The 21449-nt window shown below is 39.0% G+C and overlaps 2 protein-coding genes across 2 annotated transcripts; one reads left to right on the top strand and one right to left on the bottom strand.

Moving 5' to 3' along the window:
* The first annotated feature begins 9126 nt into the window (after positions 1-9126).
* LOC145459598 (induced myeloid leukemia cell differentiation protein Mcl-1 homolog) lies at positions 9127-10337 on the top strand. The gene is made up of 2 exons (XM_080338183.1): positions 9127-9904; positions 10088-10337. The coding sequence occupies exons 1-2, from the start codon at positions 9434-9436 to the stop codon at positions 10199-10201; spliced, it is 585 nt and encodes a 194-aa protein (XP_080194309.1). The 5' UTR covers positions 9127-9433; the 3' UTR covers positions 10202-10337.
* Positions 10338-14673: 4336 nt separating this feature from the next.
* On the bottom strand, positions 14674-15597 carry LOC145459602 (induced myeloid leukemia cell differentiation protein Mcl-1 homolog). Its single transcript, XM_080338184.1, has 2 exons — positions 15031-15597; positions 14674-14847 (listed from the first exon to the last, which is right to left on the bottom strand). Exons 1-2 carry the CDS (start codon positions 15499-15501, stop codon positions 14734-14736), a joined length of 585 nt encoding a protein of 194 aa, XP_080194310.1. The 5' UTR covers positions 15502-15597; the 3' UTR covers positions 14674-14733.
* Between the last annotated feature and the right edge of the window lie 5852 nt (positions 15598-21449).

Below are 21449 nucleotides of genomic sequence, written 5' to 3' on the forward strand. Positions count from 1 at the left end.
TTGGCGTATCCAGGGGCCTGCCACATTTATCCCAGATCTGCGTATATGACCATAAAGTAGAATATTTCATAGCAGATTTATTTGACTTGAAATTTTTCTCGGTACTTCGCATGATTCATTGTCACTAGATTTCTTGCATTCAGTATTTGAGCCCCCTTCTGAAAATTATAAATTCATATTATTCACAGAATTGAGGCTAACTATATTCGCAATTAGGAGATAACGTGTCGTCCAACATGCGGCTTCGCTTGTGCACTCGCAGCGAGATCGTTGACAAAACATTTGCACAAAATGATAGGGGCATGTTCACTGATACCGTCGATTTTGCTATGTCCAAACGTCAAATAATCATGTCCTTGCCAAATGAGCTCATAAGTGGTATACAGATGCGACCCCCAATGTATGTTAGCAACATATTTATTGATATAATTCAGTCATTATCTTGCAAAAAAATTTCGCGCTTCGCGCTACCAGGGCCTGTTTGCACACTGCACAGTTGCATGGCATATTATTGTTATCAATTTTAGAGCGTATTAATATAAGTATTGTTTGCAATGTTACCTAATTCGGTTCGCACCTACCGGACGACTAAAAAAAGGTTATCAACATTCCAGTTGCCCGCGCAATGGTTCGTAAATCTCATGTGTCCCTTTGGCCGAAAAAGTTGCCCACCCCTGATATAGATAAAATTATTCATTACTTGCAAATTACAACTCAGTTGCACAGGGAATTTTCGCGATGCAGTCAAAATTGATGCAATTTTTGGAATTATACCATGATACTGTGACAGCGAAAATGCATCGGCTGGTTGTAAAAATGATGTAAATATGATCAAACGATGCTTCCCACTTGACCAAATTAAAAATATTTGTTGTGTAGCGTAGCTGTTTCGGTCGAACAAATGATTAAGAAAGACTGCAAGTCCCAATCCTTGAATACTTGATTAAGTACATGTAGACTAGACATAGGCTATGGTCTTTAACTACTTAACTAAATTCCATTTATGACCAATGTCTGTAAGTAGTAACAGTGCATGTGCGTGGTAATCAGGATAGTGTGCAATGACAAAATTAATAAGTTCAATCTTTTAGTTGCCTACTCATACACAAGAGCTACACTTGGATTTTTTATCTACATTTTTATTATACAGGATTGGATATCTGCCATATTTGAATGATTCATACATTTCAGGATATTAGAGAGTCCATGTTATAAAAATTTGAAAAAGGATATATCAAATCATTCTTTCATGTTAATTGCATAGTGGATAATTCCAGCTGTTTCACAATGAAACAATTTAGCATGCCACCGTTAATCATATGTTTGCATGTGTTTAATGGTTGTATTATAGTCATTCAACCGACAATGTGGCATATAATTTTCGAAGTAAATTGTTAATAGTGCTGGAGTCGGAGTCGGGAGTCGGAGTCGGAGTCGGTACGTTTAAAGACCCAGGAGTCGGAGTCGGAGTCGGATTCGGTACGTTTAAAGACCCAGGAGTCGGAGTCGGAGTCGGAGTCGGTATATTGAAAATGTGTGGAGTCGGAGTCGGAGCCGGAGTCGGTGGTAAAATTTACCGACTCCACAGCCCTGCGCTCTTATCCACCACTAACAGTTTGTGACCCATATACCTACTGTTTGAAACTACTTCGGAACATTTCATATATTGATTTTCCACTTTAAGTTGTTTTGAGTCTTTTAAATTACTACTTCGTCTCGTTGAGTTGAAATTTCCGGCGTTCCCTCAACCATCTCGACACCTGGGATGCCATCTTACTGAATAAGATTTTGAATATAGGTATAGGCTTGAGGATATTTCAAGTCGAAAAGAAATCGTGTACTTCACGCCAACTGTTGTCAGATCGATAATTGCAAATATGCAATTTTCACATCGCATCTTAAATCTAAAGACACGGAACGTATTTGGTGTACTTTTGTGATGCTATTAGCAAATACCTTTCAAACCGATTGTAATTAAAGTGTCTTCACTCTGATGTCAATCGGACGTCGTTGAAACGTAAAATTTGATCCCAATGTTAGTCGAGTTGCCTCCACCTACAAAAATCACGATTTAATCTGTGCCATGTCGTATACATTTTAGCGCGAAATACAATGTGCACGCAACTCCTATATAGCATATATATAATTCTGTCATCAGTCTTTTTCAGATGAAATACCAGACATTATAGTGAGTTGGGAAGGTGTAGAATATGAATATTACGTTCGAGAAGTTTTCATTATACATTGTTCACAAATCGGCATGAATTTCATGAAGTTTTGATAGTCGGCTATAGAGACTTCACAGACTTCACAGTCAACATGGTGATGTCTGAGGCTACTACGGTTGACAGATTGTCCCGGCGATGAAATAAATGCATGGATTATTATCGGATACGTCTCAATTTCACGACCGTCGACTATTTTCCAGTTTAATGCAAAAATATTAAACTAATTTTCGTTCAGGAAAATCTCTCGGCAATTGATACATTTCTATTATTAAACAGTTTCCGAAATTGACAGTATTAGACCGTACCATGCCGCCCGACACGTATTCTGCCCTTGCGGCTGTCGTCAAATCATCCAAATGCACATACGTGTACCTTGGGAATTTCGATTTCTCAAAAGAGAAGTTGGAATGTTTTGGGATGGGATGCAAGGACAACCAAGTTTCAGTGAGTAGAGAAATGTTCTTATCTATGCACGCTTGTCCACGTTTCTACGTAAACGCGCAAGATGCAATCAGTAGCATTTGCGTCCTAAGGGCGAACACATGTTAAAACAGTATAAATATCCTGACTTCCTGGCCACTGAAATTCCATGTCGGTATCGACGCCACATCGTACTAATACGACTAGGTTGGCATTTAAGACGAAAATTAGTTAAATCAAACATATTAAAAACATGGCCGTAGTTTGAAATTTTTTTTTTCAAACCATGAGAGTAGTAAGGGAAAGCAATTTTGGTACCGTCCAATCAGAGAGCGCTACGTCATCCTAATTGCCACGCCCATTTTCATACCCTAAGGGTACATTCATCTGCTGCTTCATCTGTGCCACATCATCAAGCGCCACGCCTATAGTGCCACATCATCCATCAATTGCTATATCATCGCTGCATTGATTGCCGCATCTTGATACTTTTCTCGGATATTGTATTATGTGTATTTAGGACTAATATCATCCATCCATAATTTTTAAACTTGATTTTATGTGTACAAGTTATTGTTTCTGCAGTTTCAACATTTTACGACTTATGATTGCCGCGTCAAAACTTACATTGGTACTTTACTCAGTCTCCTTGAAATAGCATTGTATAGTGTACGAGTTCATTTTATTTCGAAAAAAGAGCATATCAATGATATCATTGATCGTTATTGCGTCGATTCACTAGCTGAAATCCTCCAGATCGGTTGATGTTTCGAGGTACACCGCTTTGCTGCCGTCCGACACTGCGATCCGAGTTCTTGCGTTCGATCTGACCGTTTTGTTTGATGTAGCGATCACTGGCTTGTAGTATATACGATACGAGCGGAAGGTCGGGATTATGAACAACTACGCTAGGCGAATAGATGACGAATTCATCAGCTCGCAGTATAACCGCTACCTGTATAATGTTTGCATGTCGAGTATAAGGGTATTTAACTCGGTGCTAAAATGCCAACGGAATAGCCGCAGGGAGCCGGTTCTCGTTGCTATAATTAAACTGACACCTTCGCCGCAGGTACGTGATCACCGACGTTATAATGACAGGGACAAATTAGCCGCATGAAAGCGAGTCTAATGAATATAACGACAGACAACAAGTTAGTTGAAAAGTAAAACTAATCGTGACCGGGGAAATTAGAGTCGCTGCACCATTTTACAGGCAGTCTCACACACTTTGCTGCATCTGAGCTTCGTACTAATACATGCATAATTTTGGCATGACGAGAATACGGGTAATACGGTCAATTAACGCCGGAGGCAGGTCATTTAAACCTTGTTGCTAGATAATACCGCTTTCGGCTACAAAAAAGTTGCCCTGCAAGAAAAAATAGAAGCCCTATGCAAAAGTCGATATTGCTTTGTGATGATTTTGATGTTGTTCCATACCGATTGAGAAGATAGCACACCTAATTTCGTAACTAACTATAAAATCTCTAGTAACGTAGTAAGACGCATAATGGAATTTACGCAAAATCGGTATTGCTATGCGATAATTTTGATCACTATGTTTTGATAATGACTTGCTTCCGAGAAATAAATAACATTCATTATACGTTAGATGATACTTTTCCTTGATATTCTATCATGTGTATTTAGGACTAATGCGACATCACTATGTTTACGACAGGTCTGATTTGAACACACACTAATTTTGCGTATCACACCACAAACTGCGCAAGCCTTCAAAGTTGATAAGTAAACAAGTATTTGCACTCCATCAGAATACTAAAGTAGCTTTTCGCGTATATATACCTAATACTAATGTGTTTATGATTTCAGATTGCTTCAACTTCATGAAATTTTCAGTATTAAACAGAAATATAGACCTAGATTACTAACTTTTATTCGTAAATAGCTACTTCTACCTTAATTTAATGGATTTATCTGAGATCATTGCTTTACTTAATCTCTCCAAGATGTGCATTATACATGTACGTCACCATCGAGACCCTCTGGCTATAACTATCTGGCAGTATAATTGCAGCAAATACTCAGGCACTAATTTTAAAGTAGCGTAGGTATCTAAATGAGCTCTGAGTCGCTGTTATTTTGAATCTGACCATGGAGTCAACACCACTATTACCTTCGCTCACTGATGAAAAAGATGAAAGTTATTAAAGAAAGCAGTGCTTCAGAGTGGCTCGATATTTCTGAATGCTCCCGCTTGTGGAATGTACAAAGAGTTGGTCCGAGGTCAATTCTGCTCCATTCGAGGCTTCGAAACGTAATTTTGTGATGTCATTAAAAAGATACAAGACTTTTCTATAGGACCCCAGGGGGAGATAATTAATTCATAATATTGTAACCACACTGCGCGAAACGAGTAATAAGCGGGGCTAGAGGGTCTACCCTTAACAGGGAACTTGCATATACATACGAATTTATCCGAATTCGACCATATCCTCGGCTAACATTATAGCCGTGCACAGAACTCATTATTACGTTATTAGCTATTTAAAATGACGCGACATAGGGGAAGTCTCGTGTGTAGAAATTTCGATGTTGCGCAAATCTTGCTTTATGTCTACACGCACCAACAACTCAAGTAGTTATGACACAGGAATGATTCATTAAGTATATCGCAAGCAGACCAAACCTATAATTGAGTACCCCAAAATGTACAAGTACTTCGCTATGTACTCCCTCCACGAAAAAAGTGACTAGGTTTTAGACTACTTTATCGATTTTCAATGTTGCGCAAATACCACAAACTTTGCTTGCTTTCAGAGCTGGCAACTAAATGCAAGACAGACTTTAAGCGCTCCGGGATAAAATGTAATTTTTTTCGCTCTTTTTTATTTTTTCAATAAAATTAGTATTCATTTTACAAAAAACGGCGTGTAAAGATAAAGTACTTGTACATTTCGTAGTGCTCAAGTATAAGTTTTCAAACCATCACCTTAACAAAATTTTCAGAATAGCAACTTTTGAGATATCAACTCTGAATCGACAAACCAATGAACAATATTCAAACATGTTACACCCCCGTGTTTCCATGAAAATAACAAGACATTACACATTCAGTATACTTCACGATTGTTCATAGATACCAAGTATTCGCGTAAACGAGGTGTGTGACATTACATACATCATGGATAACATCATGGCCGGCACTACAAGCATCATGGATTACAAATTCATGTTCTGATTGAAAGTATCTGACAACTGTGAACTAATTCTTCAAGTTTGTTCATTGTGGCGTAACGACCATTTTTACGAATCCATAACTGTATCATTTGATATCGTTGCTCGGTTAAGTTATAGCAATCCATGTATTGACACTCGGCAATTTCATTGTCAGATAGCTCAAGTTTTTCGCGTGCAAACCTATACCAGTTCATCAGGTCAATTCGATCCATTATGACGTATATATCATTAGCAGTAATCTTTGACATATTCAATCTACAGCGTACAGCGAATAATCATGTAATAAATATTATACGTTGTATATTGCCTTGCACTTACTTCAACTGCAATGTTGACGTAATCATATCTCAGTGTTACTGGAACTAAGCAAAGTCGCTCTCGTAATATATAAAGTAATCGCATGTGACGTAATCATGAACATGGTGCAATACGCAATTGAAAGTAATCAACTTACGCAATGACGTATTAAATATCTCAGCGTTACTGGACTGGAACTATGTCATCTCTCACACAACCAAAACCTCTCTCGTATTGGAACCACACCCACATCAGTCAAATACGCGAACCATGCACAACCATATACCCAGACTTTCGTTGAATATTCACGACACCAACAAATCTGTACATCTCCTTTCCCTCGACATCAATGATAGAATGCTCATCCCAATGCGCAGTACGAATGGTGGGTTCATCGGGTGTAAAATCCAAATCAAATGACACCAAGGTCTGCTTTCTCATTTTCAATATTTCCACCACCGCGTCTTGTCTGTGTCTTAGCACTACCGTGTGAGGATGGCGAAATCTATGGGTGCTAACACGGATGGACATGATATTCTTCGATATGATCAACTGAAACCACGAATGTGGTGGGTTAGAGTCTTGTCGTGATGGTCCGTTTCGAAATGCAAGCGGATGAACTAGACCAAAAGTTTCGAAGATGTGTTTTATAATTGCTCTAGGTGTGAAATAGACATCGCACTCTTGCGGGGAAACAACACGAATTCAGTGTTCACACCGCAGAAACACAGCCGCTTGGTTAACATCACAAAACCGCAATTGAGCTCAAGATTGCCATACACGGAATCGCTGTTAACGATGTCTGACTGCGGCGTTTCGACGAGTAACGAATTCTCGTATTTGGTATTGATTGTGACACATAGTCAAAACAGCGACAGTTTTCACAACCCGATACATACATTGAACCAACTGATGTAAGGTGAAACACTACGTTCGCAGCAAAAAAGTTTGCAGGGTATGACCACCACCAACATATAGAGTAGTGAGTGAGTAATTATCCTACATACCCCGATTTTACTATATTCCGAGATCCGGATCACGATTCAAGTCTACCTGAGAATCCGAACCACCCTGTGAAGTTGATATATCAAGTTGTGAACCGTGAAAGGGTTGTAATCTCGGTGAAATAGTGTGCGATACATTTTTCCACAAGTCGAATGCATGTCGCTTCATACTAAGACCATGTCACGGTCAAATATGTGTGTTTTTCTGTCTCCAAGTCAGCTACCCCCACATTGAATGTACAGAGTCGGTGCATGTATGAGACTTCAGAACATGAATTTGTAATCCATGATGCTTGTAGTGCCGACCATGATGTTATCCATGATGTATGTCAGTGGTTCTTAACCTTTTTTCATCCAGCGCCCCCTTTCAAAAATTATCGTGCTCCAGCGCCCCCCTCAACTTCATATTGTAAGGAATGTAATAAAGACAATGAGTAAGAGGGAGGGCCGTAACAGCACTTCGTCAACCCCCCTAAAAACGATTGCCTTGCGCACCCATAGCGTGATAAACCGATCTTCTGAGGGCTTCGCCCCCACGAACCCCATATCGTGATTTTGATGGTCAGCAAAGTTTGTGTGGCCTGGTCGCCCTAGGTACCAAAATTTGCTATAATGCATGGTAATTGCATATTTTCTATAATGCATGGTAATTACATTTATAAGTCGCTATAAACTTTTTATCCTCTCAGCCCACGTAATCAGATTTACCAGTAGCACTGAGTGAGCTGTTGTATAGGAAAATAAGGGGCACGTAATTAGTAATTAAACATATTCGGGCGTTCCCGCAGGTACAATTATTCGTTCCCAGGGCCGTAACAGCACTTCGTCAGCCCCCCTCCCCAAACATAAAACGTTGGTCCTGGGCCCCCATCGGGTGATAAACCAAACTTCCGGGGGACTTCGCTCCCAGACCCCCATTAGGCTGTCCGCTATTTGCTGATAGCCTATTAGGTATCTACATTGGGTGTACATTTACTGAGGGAGCTATTCTCGCCTAGTCGCGAGAAGTGCGAAAAATTTCACTAATTAATGATTGAATTGGTCAATATCATCGGGAATTGCATGTAAATTGAGATCAATTTTTATCCTCTCTCTGCTCACGTAAACACATTTACCGGTAGAGCTGAGTTAGGTGCAATGTTCCCTCTAAGCTGCGCACGTGCGCAGTGCTGACACGATCTCTGCGCACAGAAAATCTACGTTGCGCACAACAAATCCGGAGTTATTACCTTTTTTTAGTCGTTACGCACTGTTGTCCAAGGGTCAGCGCAGTGAGTTCTTGAGTGTGCGCAGACTCATCAAAACTTAAAGCGAACATTGTGAGGTTTCTTGGAAACTGTAGGGCCCGTTACCAATAATTAAACATATTCGGGCAGGCAAACCCGTTGGTATGACCTCGTTGCATGATGTTATTTCGTGACCCCCTGTCTGCAATATCAAAAAATATAGAATCGCTCAACGGGGATATCGCCCAACAGGAATGTCCCTGACGCCCAATCGTACTAAACTAAAAGACGCACACGATTTCAGATTGGTATTTCTTCACTGACATATAATTTTTCCCTGCCAGATGGAATTCGTCTTCTGGGGTTCAGAATGCCAAGACAGGAACATTCGGTGTCAGTCATTTAGGCGCCCATGGACAATTAAACCTATATGTAATTTGAAGGCTATATGTAACGAAGTTTTCGGTGTTAATTTGCTCTGAATACTCATTAAGGATATGTCCTATCACCACATCATCTGCTACGAACCCATTTTTCTCCAGCGCCCCCCATACCGCCCCCCTGAGCCCAGCGCCCCCCATATCGCCCCCTGAGCGTTTCCGCCCCCCTTCAACATCGCCAGCGCCCCCTGGGGGGCGCTGGGGGCAAGGTTAAGAACCACTGATGTATGTAATGTCACACACCTCGTTTACGTGAATACTTGGTATCTATGAACAATCGTGAAGTATACTGGATGTGTAATGTCTTGTTATTTTCATGGAAACATGGGGGTGTAACATGTTTTAATATTGTTCATTGGTTTGTCGATTCAGAGTTGATATCCGGATCCGGGTCCTAGTTTAAGTTTTAGAAAATATGATACCGACATCCCGACATCTTTCGAAAACAAAACCGTGATCAATGCTTAAGAGACCATTTTTCATCGCCATAAGTCATTCTGGACCGCGAAAACGCATTGTACGATATAGATGAAACTTATGCAAATCCTAGGATACTCATTTTCAAAGTAGCTTAGATCTCGAAATAAGCTCTGACTCGCTATTCTCCTCAAAGCATGGAATTATCACGAGTATCACCTTCGGTCACTGAAGAAAAGTATGAAATTATATCCGAAGCATATTCCTTGACCAGGAATTTTATCATGTACGAGCTCGACGGCTCATGCGTTAAGGTAAATACGAAAGCAGAGAGAACCTTACGTCGAGTTGGGTATGAAATGTTCGAGCGACATCGAACTGTCCTAAACGCAGTCTCCAAACGTCTCCGCTATGGTGATGTCGAAGTCAATGAAAAATATAAAGAATATTTACCCGATGAGCGAATGTTCCTGATGATAGCTGATGAAATTTACAAAGATACCAAAGAAAATTGGGGTAGGATTGTCTCCCTTTTTGTGGTCGGTAGCATTCTTGCTCGCAAGAACGAGGATGAACATCACGGGGACCATATAGAAGCTATCATACAGACAGTCGGAAATTACATTGCTAGCAGAAGACTAAAGTGGATTATGAAAAATGGAGGATGGGTAGGTGATTTACATGCTTTGCTTGGGAATTATAAATTATCTTTTAGCATGGATATATAGTGTATCTGCTCTCCAGAGCCCATATCATCTCTCGATGATGAAACTCAGCTTTACCCTCCAATTCGGTTCCCGACACGATAACTTTCCTCCGTACGATCGTTAGGGCTTCTATTTTTGTTGCAGGATGGCTTTGTAGGATTCTTTGATAATACCGCTCTCGACTACAATAAAGTTTGGAAGGGACTCGTGTTTGTCGGAATCGGACTGACATCTATAGCAATGGCATTATCAAGATAATGGATGTTCGTATGTTTTGTCTCATGTAATATTTTAAGAATAAAATTCTTCATCGTTTAATCGCATCCATTTTACTGTAGGATGTATACAGTTTCTTCTGAGAATACTCGAAGGATTGCGCCATATGGAAACCTTCTTTATAATTTTTTCAAATTTCTACAGATAACGCAGTCGAATACCGACTTTTACGCAAATCTGTTTTGCGAGAACATAACAGAGACCTACACATAGTCAATTTTATTTAAATGCATTGCGACGCTGTCACTTGGCTCTTAATTGGGTTGTTTCATCTGAAAGAACTAATTTTGTCTGTTATAATACTTTATTAGACTTGTATGGCGAGGCGTCTGGTATCGAGAAGTGAGATCGCAAGCAATCATTGAGTCAGTCGTGATGTCTGATTGGGAGTGTCGACCTCTTATATCCAGCAAGTGTAATGTACCATATTAGGCCATAAGTATCGTAGGCCCCGCGTGAAGTGTACAAATTTCGATGTTGCGCAAATACCACAAACTTTGCTTGCTTTCAGAGCCGGCAACTAAATGCAAGACAGACTATACGCAAAAGTTGCTATTCTGAAAATTTTGTCAAGGTAATGGTTTGAAAACTTATACTTGAGCACTCGTACTTCTTGAGAATACCCAAGTAGGTTTTTTGCCTAGATGCAGCACATAGTCTCAAGTCCTTACGATATTGGAGTACATCAACTTCATGATAGCTAGAGTATTAAACAGTAATATACCTAGAGTACTAACGTTTTACTTACTCGGAAATGACTACTTCTACCTTATTTTAAAGGATACCTCGTTCGAAGCGAAATTGTATGTGGTTTTGGATAACATCCAAGATGTAGGCTCACTTTGAAGGTTACTTCGTAAAACTCAAATATTGCGCAGTGAGAGTTCGCAAATTCTCGAAGTATTTTTGTTATTTTTATTGCGATAAGTCATTCTGCAGCGCGAAAATGCGTCGTAGGATATAGATGAAACTAGCACCACTCATCAAGACCGCTGAAAACAGTACGTTTCAACATTTAGTAGCAGTAAATTTCTAGTAAAGTACAAGACGTGATGATTTCTGAGTGAGTTAAAAAGTATTGCAGGTATAGTTTAGCTGAAAACCGAATACTCTGAAATAGAAGTAGATGCAGTGTAAATAGTTAATCACTTGATTAAGTTTAGCGCAAGCAGATAAAACCTATACTTGAGTAGTACAAAATGCACGAGTACTTCGCTATCGCCTCCCTGCACGTAATAAGTGCTTTTACCGATACTCGTCGGTTTCAGTTTAGATAGAATTCAGAAACCAAATAATTTCATAATCATAAGCTAATTTAATGAATTTACTCGAATGTACTATGCCGCGCTGATAAGATTAATTATAATATACTTATCATGTTACAGCGATTTTTCTAGCGTAGAAAATCTTTAAAATGTAGTAAGCAGGCCAAATGAAGATATTCGTTGAGTTGAATAAACATAAAAAATACTCTAGACCACTTTATCAGTACTTTACAGTTTCAGTTTCAGATAAAATTTGTCCCTTTCACCTATAATTACAACTCCTCGCTATCTAAACATGTTTAGAATATATTATTTGCGATGATACGAACCCCTGAAGTACTCAAGTAGCTTTTCGTAGGATATAGATGAAACTGACAACACTCACCAAGACCGCTGGTCCACTGAAAAAAGTACATTGTAGCAGTAAAGTCCTACTAAAGTACAAGAAGTAATCATTTCCCAGTTAGTTGAAAAGTAAGTATTGAAGGTATAGTTTGCTGGAAAAAGCGAAAAACTCTGAAATCGAAGTAGATGCAGTGTAAATAGGTAATCACTTCATTAAGTATAGCGCAAGCAGGCCAAACCTATACTTGAGTAGGCCTACTGCAACATGTACAAGTACTTCGCTATGTTCTCCCTCCACGTAAAAAGTGACTAGGTTTTAGACTACTTTATCGGTACTCGACAGTTTTAGATAAAATTTGGTAAGACTTTAAATTTTAAAGTAGTTTGAGCTTACGATTGTATCACCTTAACAAGTAACATTATCAGACATGAAAATGATACTATCACCTAATATAGAAGTTAACACGCGTCAATGTACTTCGGAATTCACGAGAAATTGCTTACTAAGAGAAGTATATTCTTGTATACACAATACTGAAGAGAATCTTTAAAATGTAGTAAGCAGGACGATGGGTATTCGTTTAGTTGTATAGTCATAAAAAACATTCCCGCGCGCGCTCTTAAACAAAACACTTCCTAACCCTACCACCTAATACTAAGGCGCGCGGGAATGTTTTTTATGCCTATACAACTAAACGAATACCCATCGGCCTGCTTACTACATTTTAAAGATTCTCTTCAGTATTGTGTATACAAGAATATACTTCTCTTAGTAAGCAATTTCTCGTGAATTCCGAAGTACATTGACGCGTGTTAACTTCTATATTAGGTGATAGTATCATTTTCATGTCTGATAATGTTACTTGTTAAGGTGATACAATCGTAAGCTCAAACTACTTTAAAATTTAAAGTCTTACCAAATTTTATCTAAAACTGTCGAGTACCGATAAAGTAGTCTAAAACCTAGTCACTTTTTACGTGGAGGGAGAACATAGCGAAGTACTTGTACATGTTGCAGTAGGCCTACTCAAGTATAGGTTTGGCCTGCTTGCGCTATACTTAATGAAGTGATTACCTATTTACACTGCATCTACTTCGATTTCAGAGTTTTTCGCTTTTTCCAGCAAACTATACCTTCAAAACTTACTTTTCAACTAACTGGGAAATGATTACTTCTTGTACTTTAGTAGGACTTTACTGCTACAATGTACTTTTTTCAGTGGACCAGCGGTCTTGGTGAGTGTTGTCAGTTTCATCTATATCCTACGAAAAGCTACTTGAGTACTTCAGGGGTTCGTATCATCGCAAATAATATATTCTAAACATGTTTAGATAGCGAGGAGTTGTAATTATAGGTGAAAGGGACAAATTTTATCTGAAACTGAAACTGTAAAGTACTGATAAAGTGGTCTAGAGTATTTTTTATGTTTATTCAACTCAACGAATATCTTCATTTGGCCTGCTTACTACATTTTAAAGATTTTCTACGCTAGAAAAATCGCTGTAACATGATAAGTATATTATAATTAATCTTATCAGCGCGGCATAGTACATTCGAGTAAATTCATTAAATTAGCTTATGATTATGAAATTATTTGGTTTCTGAATTCTATCTAAACTGAAACCGACGAGTATCGGTAAAAGCACTTATTACGTGCAGGGAGGCGATAGCGAAGTACTCGTGCATTTTGTACTACTCAAGTATAGGTTTTATCTGCTTGCGCTAAACTTAATCAAGTGATTAACTATTTACACTGCATCTACTTCTATTTCAGAGTATTCGGTTTTCAGCTAAACTATACCTGCAATACTTTTTAACTCACTCAGAAATCATCACGTCTTGTACTTTACTAGAAATTTACTGCTACTAAATGTTGAAACGTACTGTTTTCAGCGGTCTTGATGAGTGGTGCTAGTTTCATCTATATCCTACGACGCATTTTCGCGCTGCAGAATGACTTATCGCAATAAAAATAACAAAAATACTTCGAGAATTTGCGAACTCTCACTGCGCAATATTTGAGTTTTACGAAGTAACCTTCAAAGTGAGCCTACATCTTGGATGTTATCCAAAACCACATACAATTTCGCTTCGAACGAGGTATCCTTTAAAATAAGGTAGAAGTAGTCATTTCCGAGTAAGTAAAACGTTAGTACTCTAGGTATATTACTGTTTAATACTCTAGCTATCATGAAGTTGATGTACTCCAATATCGTAAGGACTTGAGACTATGTGCTGCATCTAGGCAAAAAACCTACTTGGGTATTCTCAAGAAGTACGAGTGCTCAAGTATAAGTTTTCAAACCATTACCTTGACAAAATTTTCAGAATAGCAACTTTTGCGTATAGTCTGTCTTGCATTTAGTTGCCGGCTCTGAAAGCAAGCAAAGTTTGTGGTATTTGCGCAACATCGAAATTTGTACACTTCACGCGGGGCCTACGATACTTATGGCCTAATATGGTACATTACACTTGCTGGATATAAGAGGTCGACACTCCCAATCAGACATCACGACTGACTCAATGATTGCTTGCGATCTCACTTCTCGATACCAGACGCCTCGCCATACAAGTCTAATAAAGTATTATAACAGACAAAATTAGTTCTTTCAGATGAAACAACCCAATTAAGAGCCAAGTGACAGCGTCGCAATGCATTTAAATAAAATTGACTATGTGTAGGTCTCTGTTATGTTCTCGCAAAACAGATTTGCGTAAAAGTCGGTATTCGACTGCGTTATCTGTAGAAATTTGAAAAAATTATAAAGAAGGTTTCCATATGGCGCAATCCTTCGAGTATTCTCAGAAGAAACTGTATACATCCTACAGTAAAATGGATGCGATTAAACGATGAAGAATTTTATTCTTAAAATATTACATGAGACAAAACATACGAACATCCATTATCTTGATAATGCCATTGCTATAGATGTCAGTCCGATTCCGACAAACACGAGTCCCTTCCAAACTTTATTGTAGTCGAGAGCGGTATTATCAAAGAATCCTACAAAGCCATCCTGCAACAAAAATAGAAGCCCTAACGATCGTACGGAGGAAAGTTATCGTGTCGGGAACCGAATTGGAGGGTAAAGCTGAGTTTCATCATCGAGAGATGATATGGGCTCTGGAGAGCAGATACACTATATATCCATGCTAAAAGATAATTTATAATTCCTAAGCAAAGCATGTAAATCACCTACCCATCCTCCATTTTTCATAATCCACTTTAGTCTTCTGCTAGCAATGTAATTTCCGACTGTCTGTATGATAGCTTCTATATGGTCCCCGTGATGTTCATCCTCGTTCTTGCGAGCAAGAATGCTACCGACCACAAAAAGGGAGACAATCCTACCCCAATTTTCTTTGGTATCTTTGTAAATTTCATCAGCTATCATCAGGAACATTCGCTCATCGGGTAAATATTCTTTATATTTTTCATTGACTTCGACATCACCATAGCGGAGACGTTTGGAGACTGCGTTTAGGACAGTTCGATGTCGCTCGAACATTTCATACCCAACTCGACGTAAGGTTCTCTCTGCTTTCGTATTTACCTTAACGCATGAGCCGTCGAGCTCGTACATGATAAAATTCCTGGTCAAGGAATATGCTTCGGATATAATTTCATACTTTTCTTCAGTGACCGAAGGTGATACTCGTGATAATTCCATGCTTTGAGGAGAATAGCGAGTCAGAGCTTATTTCGAGATCTAAGCTACTTTGAAAATGAGTATCCTAGGATTTGCATAAGTTTCATCTATATCGTACAATGCGCTTTCGCGGTCCAGAATGACTTATGGCGATGAAAAATGGTCTCTTAAGCATTGATCCAGGTTTTGTTTTCGAAAGATGTCGGGATGTCGGTATCATATTTTCTAAAACTTAAACTAGGACCCGGAACCGGATATCAACTCTGAATCGACAAACCAATGAACAATATTAAAACATGTTACACCCCCATGTTTCCATGAAAATAACAAGACATTACACATCCAGTATACTTCACGATTGTTCATAGATACCAAGTATTCGCGTAAACGAGGTGTGTGACATTACATACATCATGGATAACATCATGGTCGGCACTACAAGCATCATGGATTACAAATTCATGTTCTGAAGTCTCATACATGCACCGACTCTGTACATTCAATGTGGGGGTAGCTGACTTGGAGACAGAAAAACACACATATTTGACCGTGACATGGTCTTAGTATGAAGCGACATGCATTCGACTTGTGGAAAAATGTATCGCACACTATTTCACCGAGATTACAACCCTTTCACGGTTCACAACTTGATATATTAACTTCACAGGGTGGTTCGGATTCTCAGGTAGACTTGAATCGTGATCCGGATCTCGGAATATAGTAAAATCGGGGTATGTAGGATAATTACTCACTCACTACTCTATATGTTGGTGGTGGTCATACCCTGCAAACTTTTTTGCTGCGAACGTAGTGTTTCACCTTACATCAGTTGGTTCAATGTATGTATCGGGTTGTGAAAACTGTCGCTGTTTTGACTATGTGTCACAATCAATACCAAATACGAGAATTCGTTACTCGTCGAAACGCCGCAGTCAGACATCGTTAACAGCGATTCCGTGTATGGCAATCTTGAGCTCAATTGCGGTTTTGTGATGTTAACCAAGCGGCTGTGTTTCTGCGGTGTGAACACTGAATTCGTGTTGTTTCCCCGCAAGAGTGCGATGTCTATTTCACACCTAGAGCAATTATAAAACACATCTTCGAAACTTTTGGTCTAGTTCATCCGCTTGCATTTCGAAACGGACCATCACGACAAGACTCTAACCCACCACATTCGTGGTTTCAGTTGATCATATCGAAGAATATCATGTCCATCCGTGTTAGCACCCATAGATTTCGCCATCCTCACACGGTAGTGCTAAGACACAGACAAGACGCGGTGGTGGAAATATTGAAAATGAGAAAGCAGACCTTGGTGTCATTTGATTTGGATTTTACACCCGATGAACCCACCATTCGTACTGCGCATTGGGATGAGCATTCTATCATTGATGTCGAGGGAAAGGAGATGTACAGATTTGTTGGTGTCGTGAATATTCAACGAAAGTCTGGGTATATGGTAGTGCATGGTTCGCGTATTTGACTGATGTGGGTGTGGTTCCAATACGAGAGAGGTTTTGGTTGTGTGAGAGATGACATAGTTCCAGTCCAGTAACGCTGAGATATTTATTACGTCATTGCGTAAGTTGATTACTTTCAATTGCGTATTGCACCATGTTCATGATTACGTCACATGCGATTACTTTATATATTACGAGAGCGACTTTGCTTAGTTCCAGTAACACTGAGATATGATTACGTCAACATTGCAGTTGAAGTAAGTGCAAGGCAATATACAACGTATAATATTTATTACATGATTATTCGCTGTACGCTGTAGATTGAATATGTCAAAGATTACTGCTAATGATATATACGTCATAATGGATCGAATTGACCTGATGAACTGGTATAGGTTTGCACGCGAAAAACTTGAGCTATCTGACAATGAAATTGCCGAGTGTCAATACATGGATTGCTATAACTTAACCGAGCAACGATATCAAATGATACAGTTATGGATTCGTAAAAATGGTCGTTACGCCACAATGAACAAACTTGAAGAATTAGTTCACAGTTGTCAGATACTTTCAATCAGAACATGAATTTGTAATCCATGATGCTTGTAGTGCCGGCCATGATGTTATCCATGATGTATGTAATGTCACACACCTCGTTTACGCGAATACTTGGTATCTATGAACAATCGTGAAGTATACTGAATGTGTAATGTCTTGTTATTTTCATGGAAACACGGGGGTGTAACATGTTTGAATATTGTTCATTGGTTTGTCGATTCAGAGTTGATATCTCAAAAGTTGCTATTCTGAAAATTTTGTTAAGGTGATGGTTTGAAAACTTATACTTGAGCACTACGAAATGTACAAGTACTTTATCTTTACACGCCGTTTTTTGTAAAATGAATACTAATTTTATTGAAAAAATAAAAAAGAGCGAAAAAAATTACATTTTATCCCGGAGCGCTTAAAGTCTGTCTTGCATTTAGTTGCCAGCTCTGAAAGCAAGCAAAGTTTGTGGTATTTGCGCAACATTGAAAATCGATAAAGTAGTCTAAAACCTAGTCACTTTTTTCGTGGAGGGAGTACATAGCGAAGTACTTGTACATTTTGGGGTACTCAATTATAGGTTTGGTCTGCTTGCGATTTACTTAATGAATCATTCCTGTGTCATAACTACTTGAGTTGTTGGTGCGTGTAGACATAAAGCAAGATTTGCGCAACATCGAAATTTCTACACACGAGACTTCCCCTATGTCGCGTCATTTTAAATAGCTAATAACGTAATAATGAGTTCTGTGCACGGCTATAATGTTAGCCGAGGATATGGTCGAATTCGGATAAATTCGTATGTATATGCAAGTTCCCTGTTAAGGGTAGACCCTCTAGCCCCGCTTATTACTCGTTTCGCGCAGTGTGGTTACAATATTATGAATTAATTATCTCCCCCTGGGGTCCTATAGAAAAGTCTTGTATCTTTTTAATGACATCACAAAATTACGTTTCGAAGCCTCGAATGGAGCAGAATTGACCTCGGACCAACTCTTTGTACATTCCACAAGCGGGAGCATTCAGAAATATCGAGCCACTCTGAAGCACTGCTTTCTTTAATAACTTTCATCTTTTTCATCAGTGAGCGAAGGTAATAGTGGTGTTGACTCCATGGTCAGATTCAAAATAACAGCGACTCAGAGCTCATTTAGATACCTACGCTACTTTAAAATTAGTGCCTGAGTATTTGCTGCAATTATACTGCCAGATAGTTATAGCCAGAGGGTCTCGATGGTGACGTACATGTATAATGCACATCTTGGAGAGATTAAGTAAAGCAATGATCTCAGATAAATCCATTAAATTAAGGTAGAAGTAGCTATTTACGAATAAAAGTTAGTAATCTAGGTCTATATTTCTGTTTAATACTGAAAATTTCATGAAGTTGAAGCAATCTGAAATCATAAACACATTAGTATTAGGTATATATACGCGAAAAGCTACTTTAGTATTCTGATGGAGTGCAAATACTTGTTTACTTATCAACTTTGAAGGCTTGCGCAGTTTGTGGTGTGATACGCAAAATTAGTGTGTGTTCAAATCAGACCTGTCGTAAACATAGTGATGTCGCATTAGTCCTAAATACACATGATAGAATATCAAGGAAAAGTATCATCTAACGTATAATGAATGTTATTTATTTCTCGGAAGCAAGTCATTATCAAAACATAGTGATCAAAATTATCGCATAGCAATACCGATTTTGCGTAAATTCCATTATGCGTCTTACTACGTTACTAGAGATTTTATAGTTAGTTACGAAATTAGGTGTGCTATCTTCTCAATCGGTATGGAACAACATCAAAATCATCACAAAGCAATATCGACTTTTGCATAGGGCTTCTATTTTTTCTTGCAGGGCAACTTTTTTGTAGCCGAAAGCGGTATTATCTAGCAACAAGGTTTAAATGACCTGCCTCCGGCGTTAATTGACCGTATTACCCGTATTCTCGTCATGCCAAAATTATGCATGTATTAGTACGAAGCTCAGATGCAGCAAAGTGTGTGAGACTGCCTGTAAAATGGTGCAGCGACTCTAATTTCCCCGGTCACGATTAGTTTTACTTTTCAACTAACTTGTTGTCTGTCGTTATATTCATTAGACTCGCTTTCATGCGGCTAATTTGTCCCTGTCATTATACCGTCGGTGATCACGTACCTGCGGCGAAGGTGTTAGTTTAATTATAGCAACGAGAACCGGCTCCCTGCGGCTATTCCGTTGGCATTTTAGCACCGAGTTAAATACCCTTATACTCGACATGCAAACATTATACAGGTAGCGGTTATACTGCGAGCTGATGAATTCGTCATCTATTCGCCTAGCGTAGTTGTTCATAATCCCGACCTTCCGCTCGTATCGTATATACTACAAGCCAGTGATCGCTACATCAAACAAAACGGTCAGATCGAACGCAAGAACTCGGATCGCAGTGTCGGACGGCAGCAAAGCGGTGTACCTCGAAACATCAACCGATCTGGAGGATTTCAGCTAGTGAATCGACGCAATAACGATCAATGATATCATTGATATGCTCTTTTTTCGAAATAAAATGAACTCGTACACTATACAATGCTATTTCAAGGAGACTGAGTAAAGTACCAATGTAAGTTTTGACGCGGCAATCATAAGTCGTAAAATGTTGAAACTGCAGAAACCGTAACTTGTACACATAAAATCAAGTTTAAAAAATATGGATGGATGATATTAGTCCTAAATACACATAATACAATATCCGAGAAAAGTATCAAGATGCGGCAATCAATGCAGCGATGATATAGCAATTGATGGATGATGTGGCACTATAGGCGTGGCGCTTGATGATGTGGCACAGATGAAGTAGCAGATGAATGTACCCTTAGGGTATGAAAATGGGCGTGGCAATTAGGATGACGTGGCGCTCTCTGATTGGACGGTACCAAAATTGCTTTCCCTTACTACTCATGAGGTCACGAATCTTTAATTGTGACATCATAGCGGATTGACATTGACAATTGAAAATATAGAGTTGTTCTTGTTAATTCTTTTTTGATTGGCGATTACAACGCCAGTGGTTTTGTTCGCCATATGCAAAAATCCTTATAATATCTTGGGGTGTGCATCACATTACACAATGTAAGCTCGTATGTATGAGAGTACAAATTACACAACGTGTGGAAAAATCTGCGCGTCAATCTAAAGTTCATCACGGTGATAACGATATTCTCCCTCCGACACGTGTCCATGAAAACTCTTCTCTGGTGTCTATAATCGCGACATGTCAATAAATTATAGCTTACACTCTCTTCTTGACGAGACGTTGAACAATTTGGTGAATCTGTTATTTCCAATTTCAATAGGTGCGCTTGTAGGTCGCATTGTCCGGTTTCTAGTCAGAACAAAATCACTTTATACCTTTTCGGCAGTCCATTCACATCTACTCTGTGGTAAACGATTGGAGAACATTACCCGTATTGATGAGACTTGTCCGATTGTGAATAGCGGTTATTCCAAATTCAACCTACGCAAGACTCGTTTGACAAAAAAAGGCTTGTGACTCCAGTCATAAGCGGACCAAAAAACAAGGTTGTAACCGTTTTTGTGATTTTTATTCATTTATGTATACATAAAATATCAATAATTTCATAGCTGCAATTCTTCCGGTTTGGTTCGTCCCCATCATCGGGTCATCTCATCGCGGTCGTTGATGAAAGCAAATTCGCAGTTGAAGTCTTAGTAGAAACCACCGCTAATTGGTGTTCGTATGCGTGTATTGTTCATATTGAGTCTTTGTAGTCGTAATTTTATCGTTTATGATATTTGGTGGATAATTTGGTGGTTATTGGTGGCGGAGTGATATGGGTTGACGATGCTTGGGATAGGTTGTGGGTGAAATGGGATGGATAGGTTGTGGGCGAAATGGTTGGGTTTTGTGGGTCGATAAATACAATTTATCGCGCACTATCGGATAGCTTTCATTATCG

Source organism: Botryllus schlosseri, unplaced genomic scaffold (genome assembly GCF_051294905.1).
Source record: "Botryllus schlosseri isolate E-star unplaced genomic scaffold, Bs_hap1 Bs17a, whole genome shotgun sequence".
In the NCBI taxonomy this organism is placed as follows: Eukaryota; Metazoa; Chordata; class Ascidiacea; order Stolidobranchia; family Styelidae; genus Botryllus; species Botryllus schlosseri.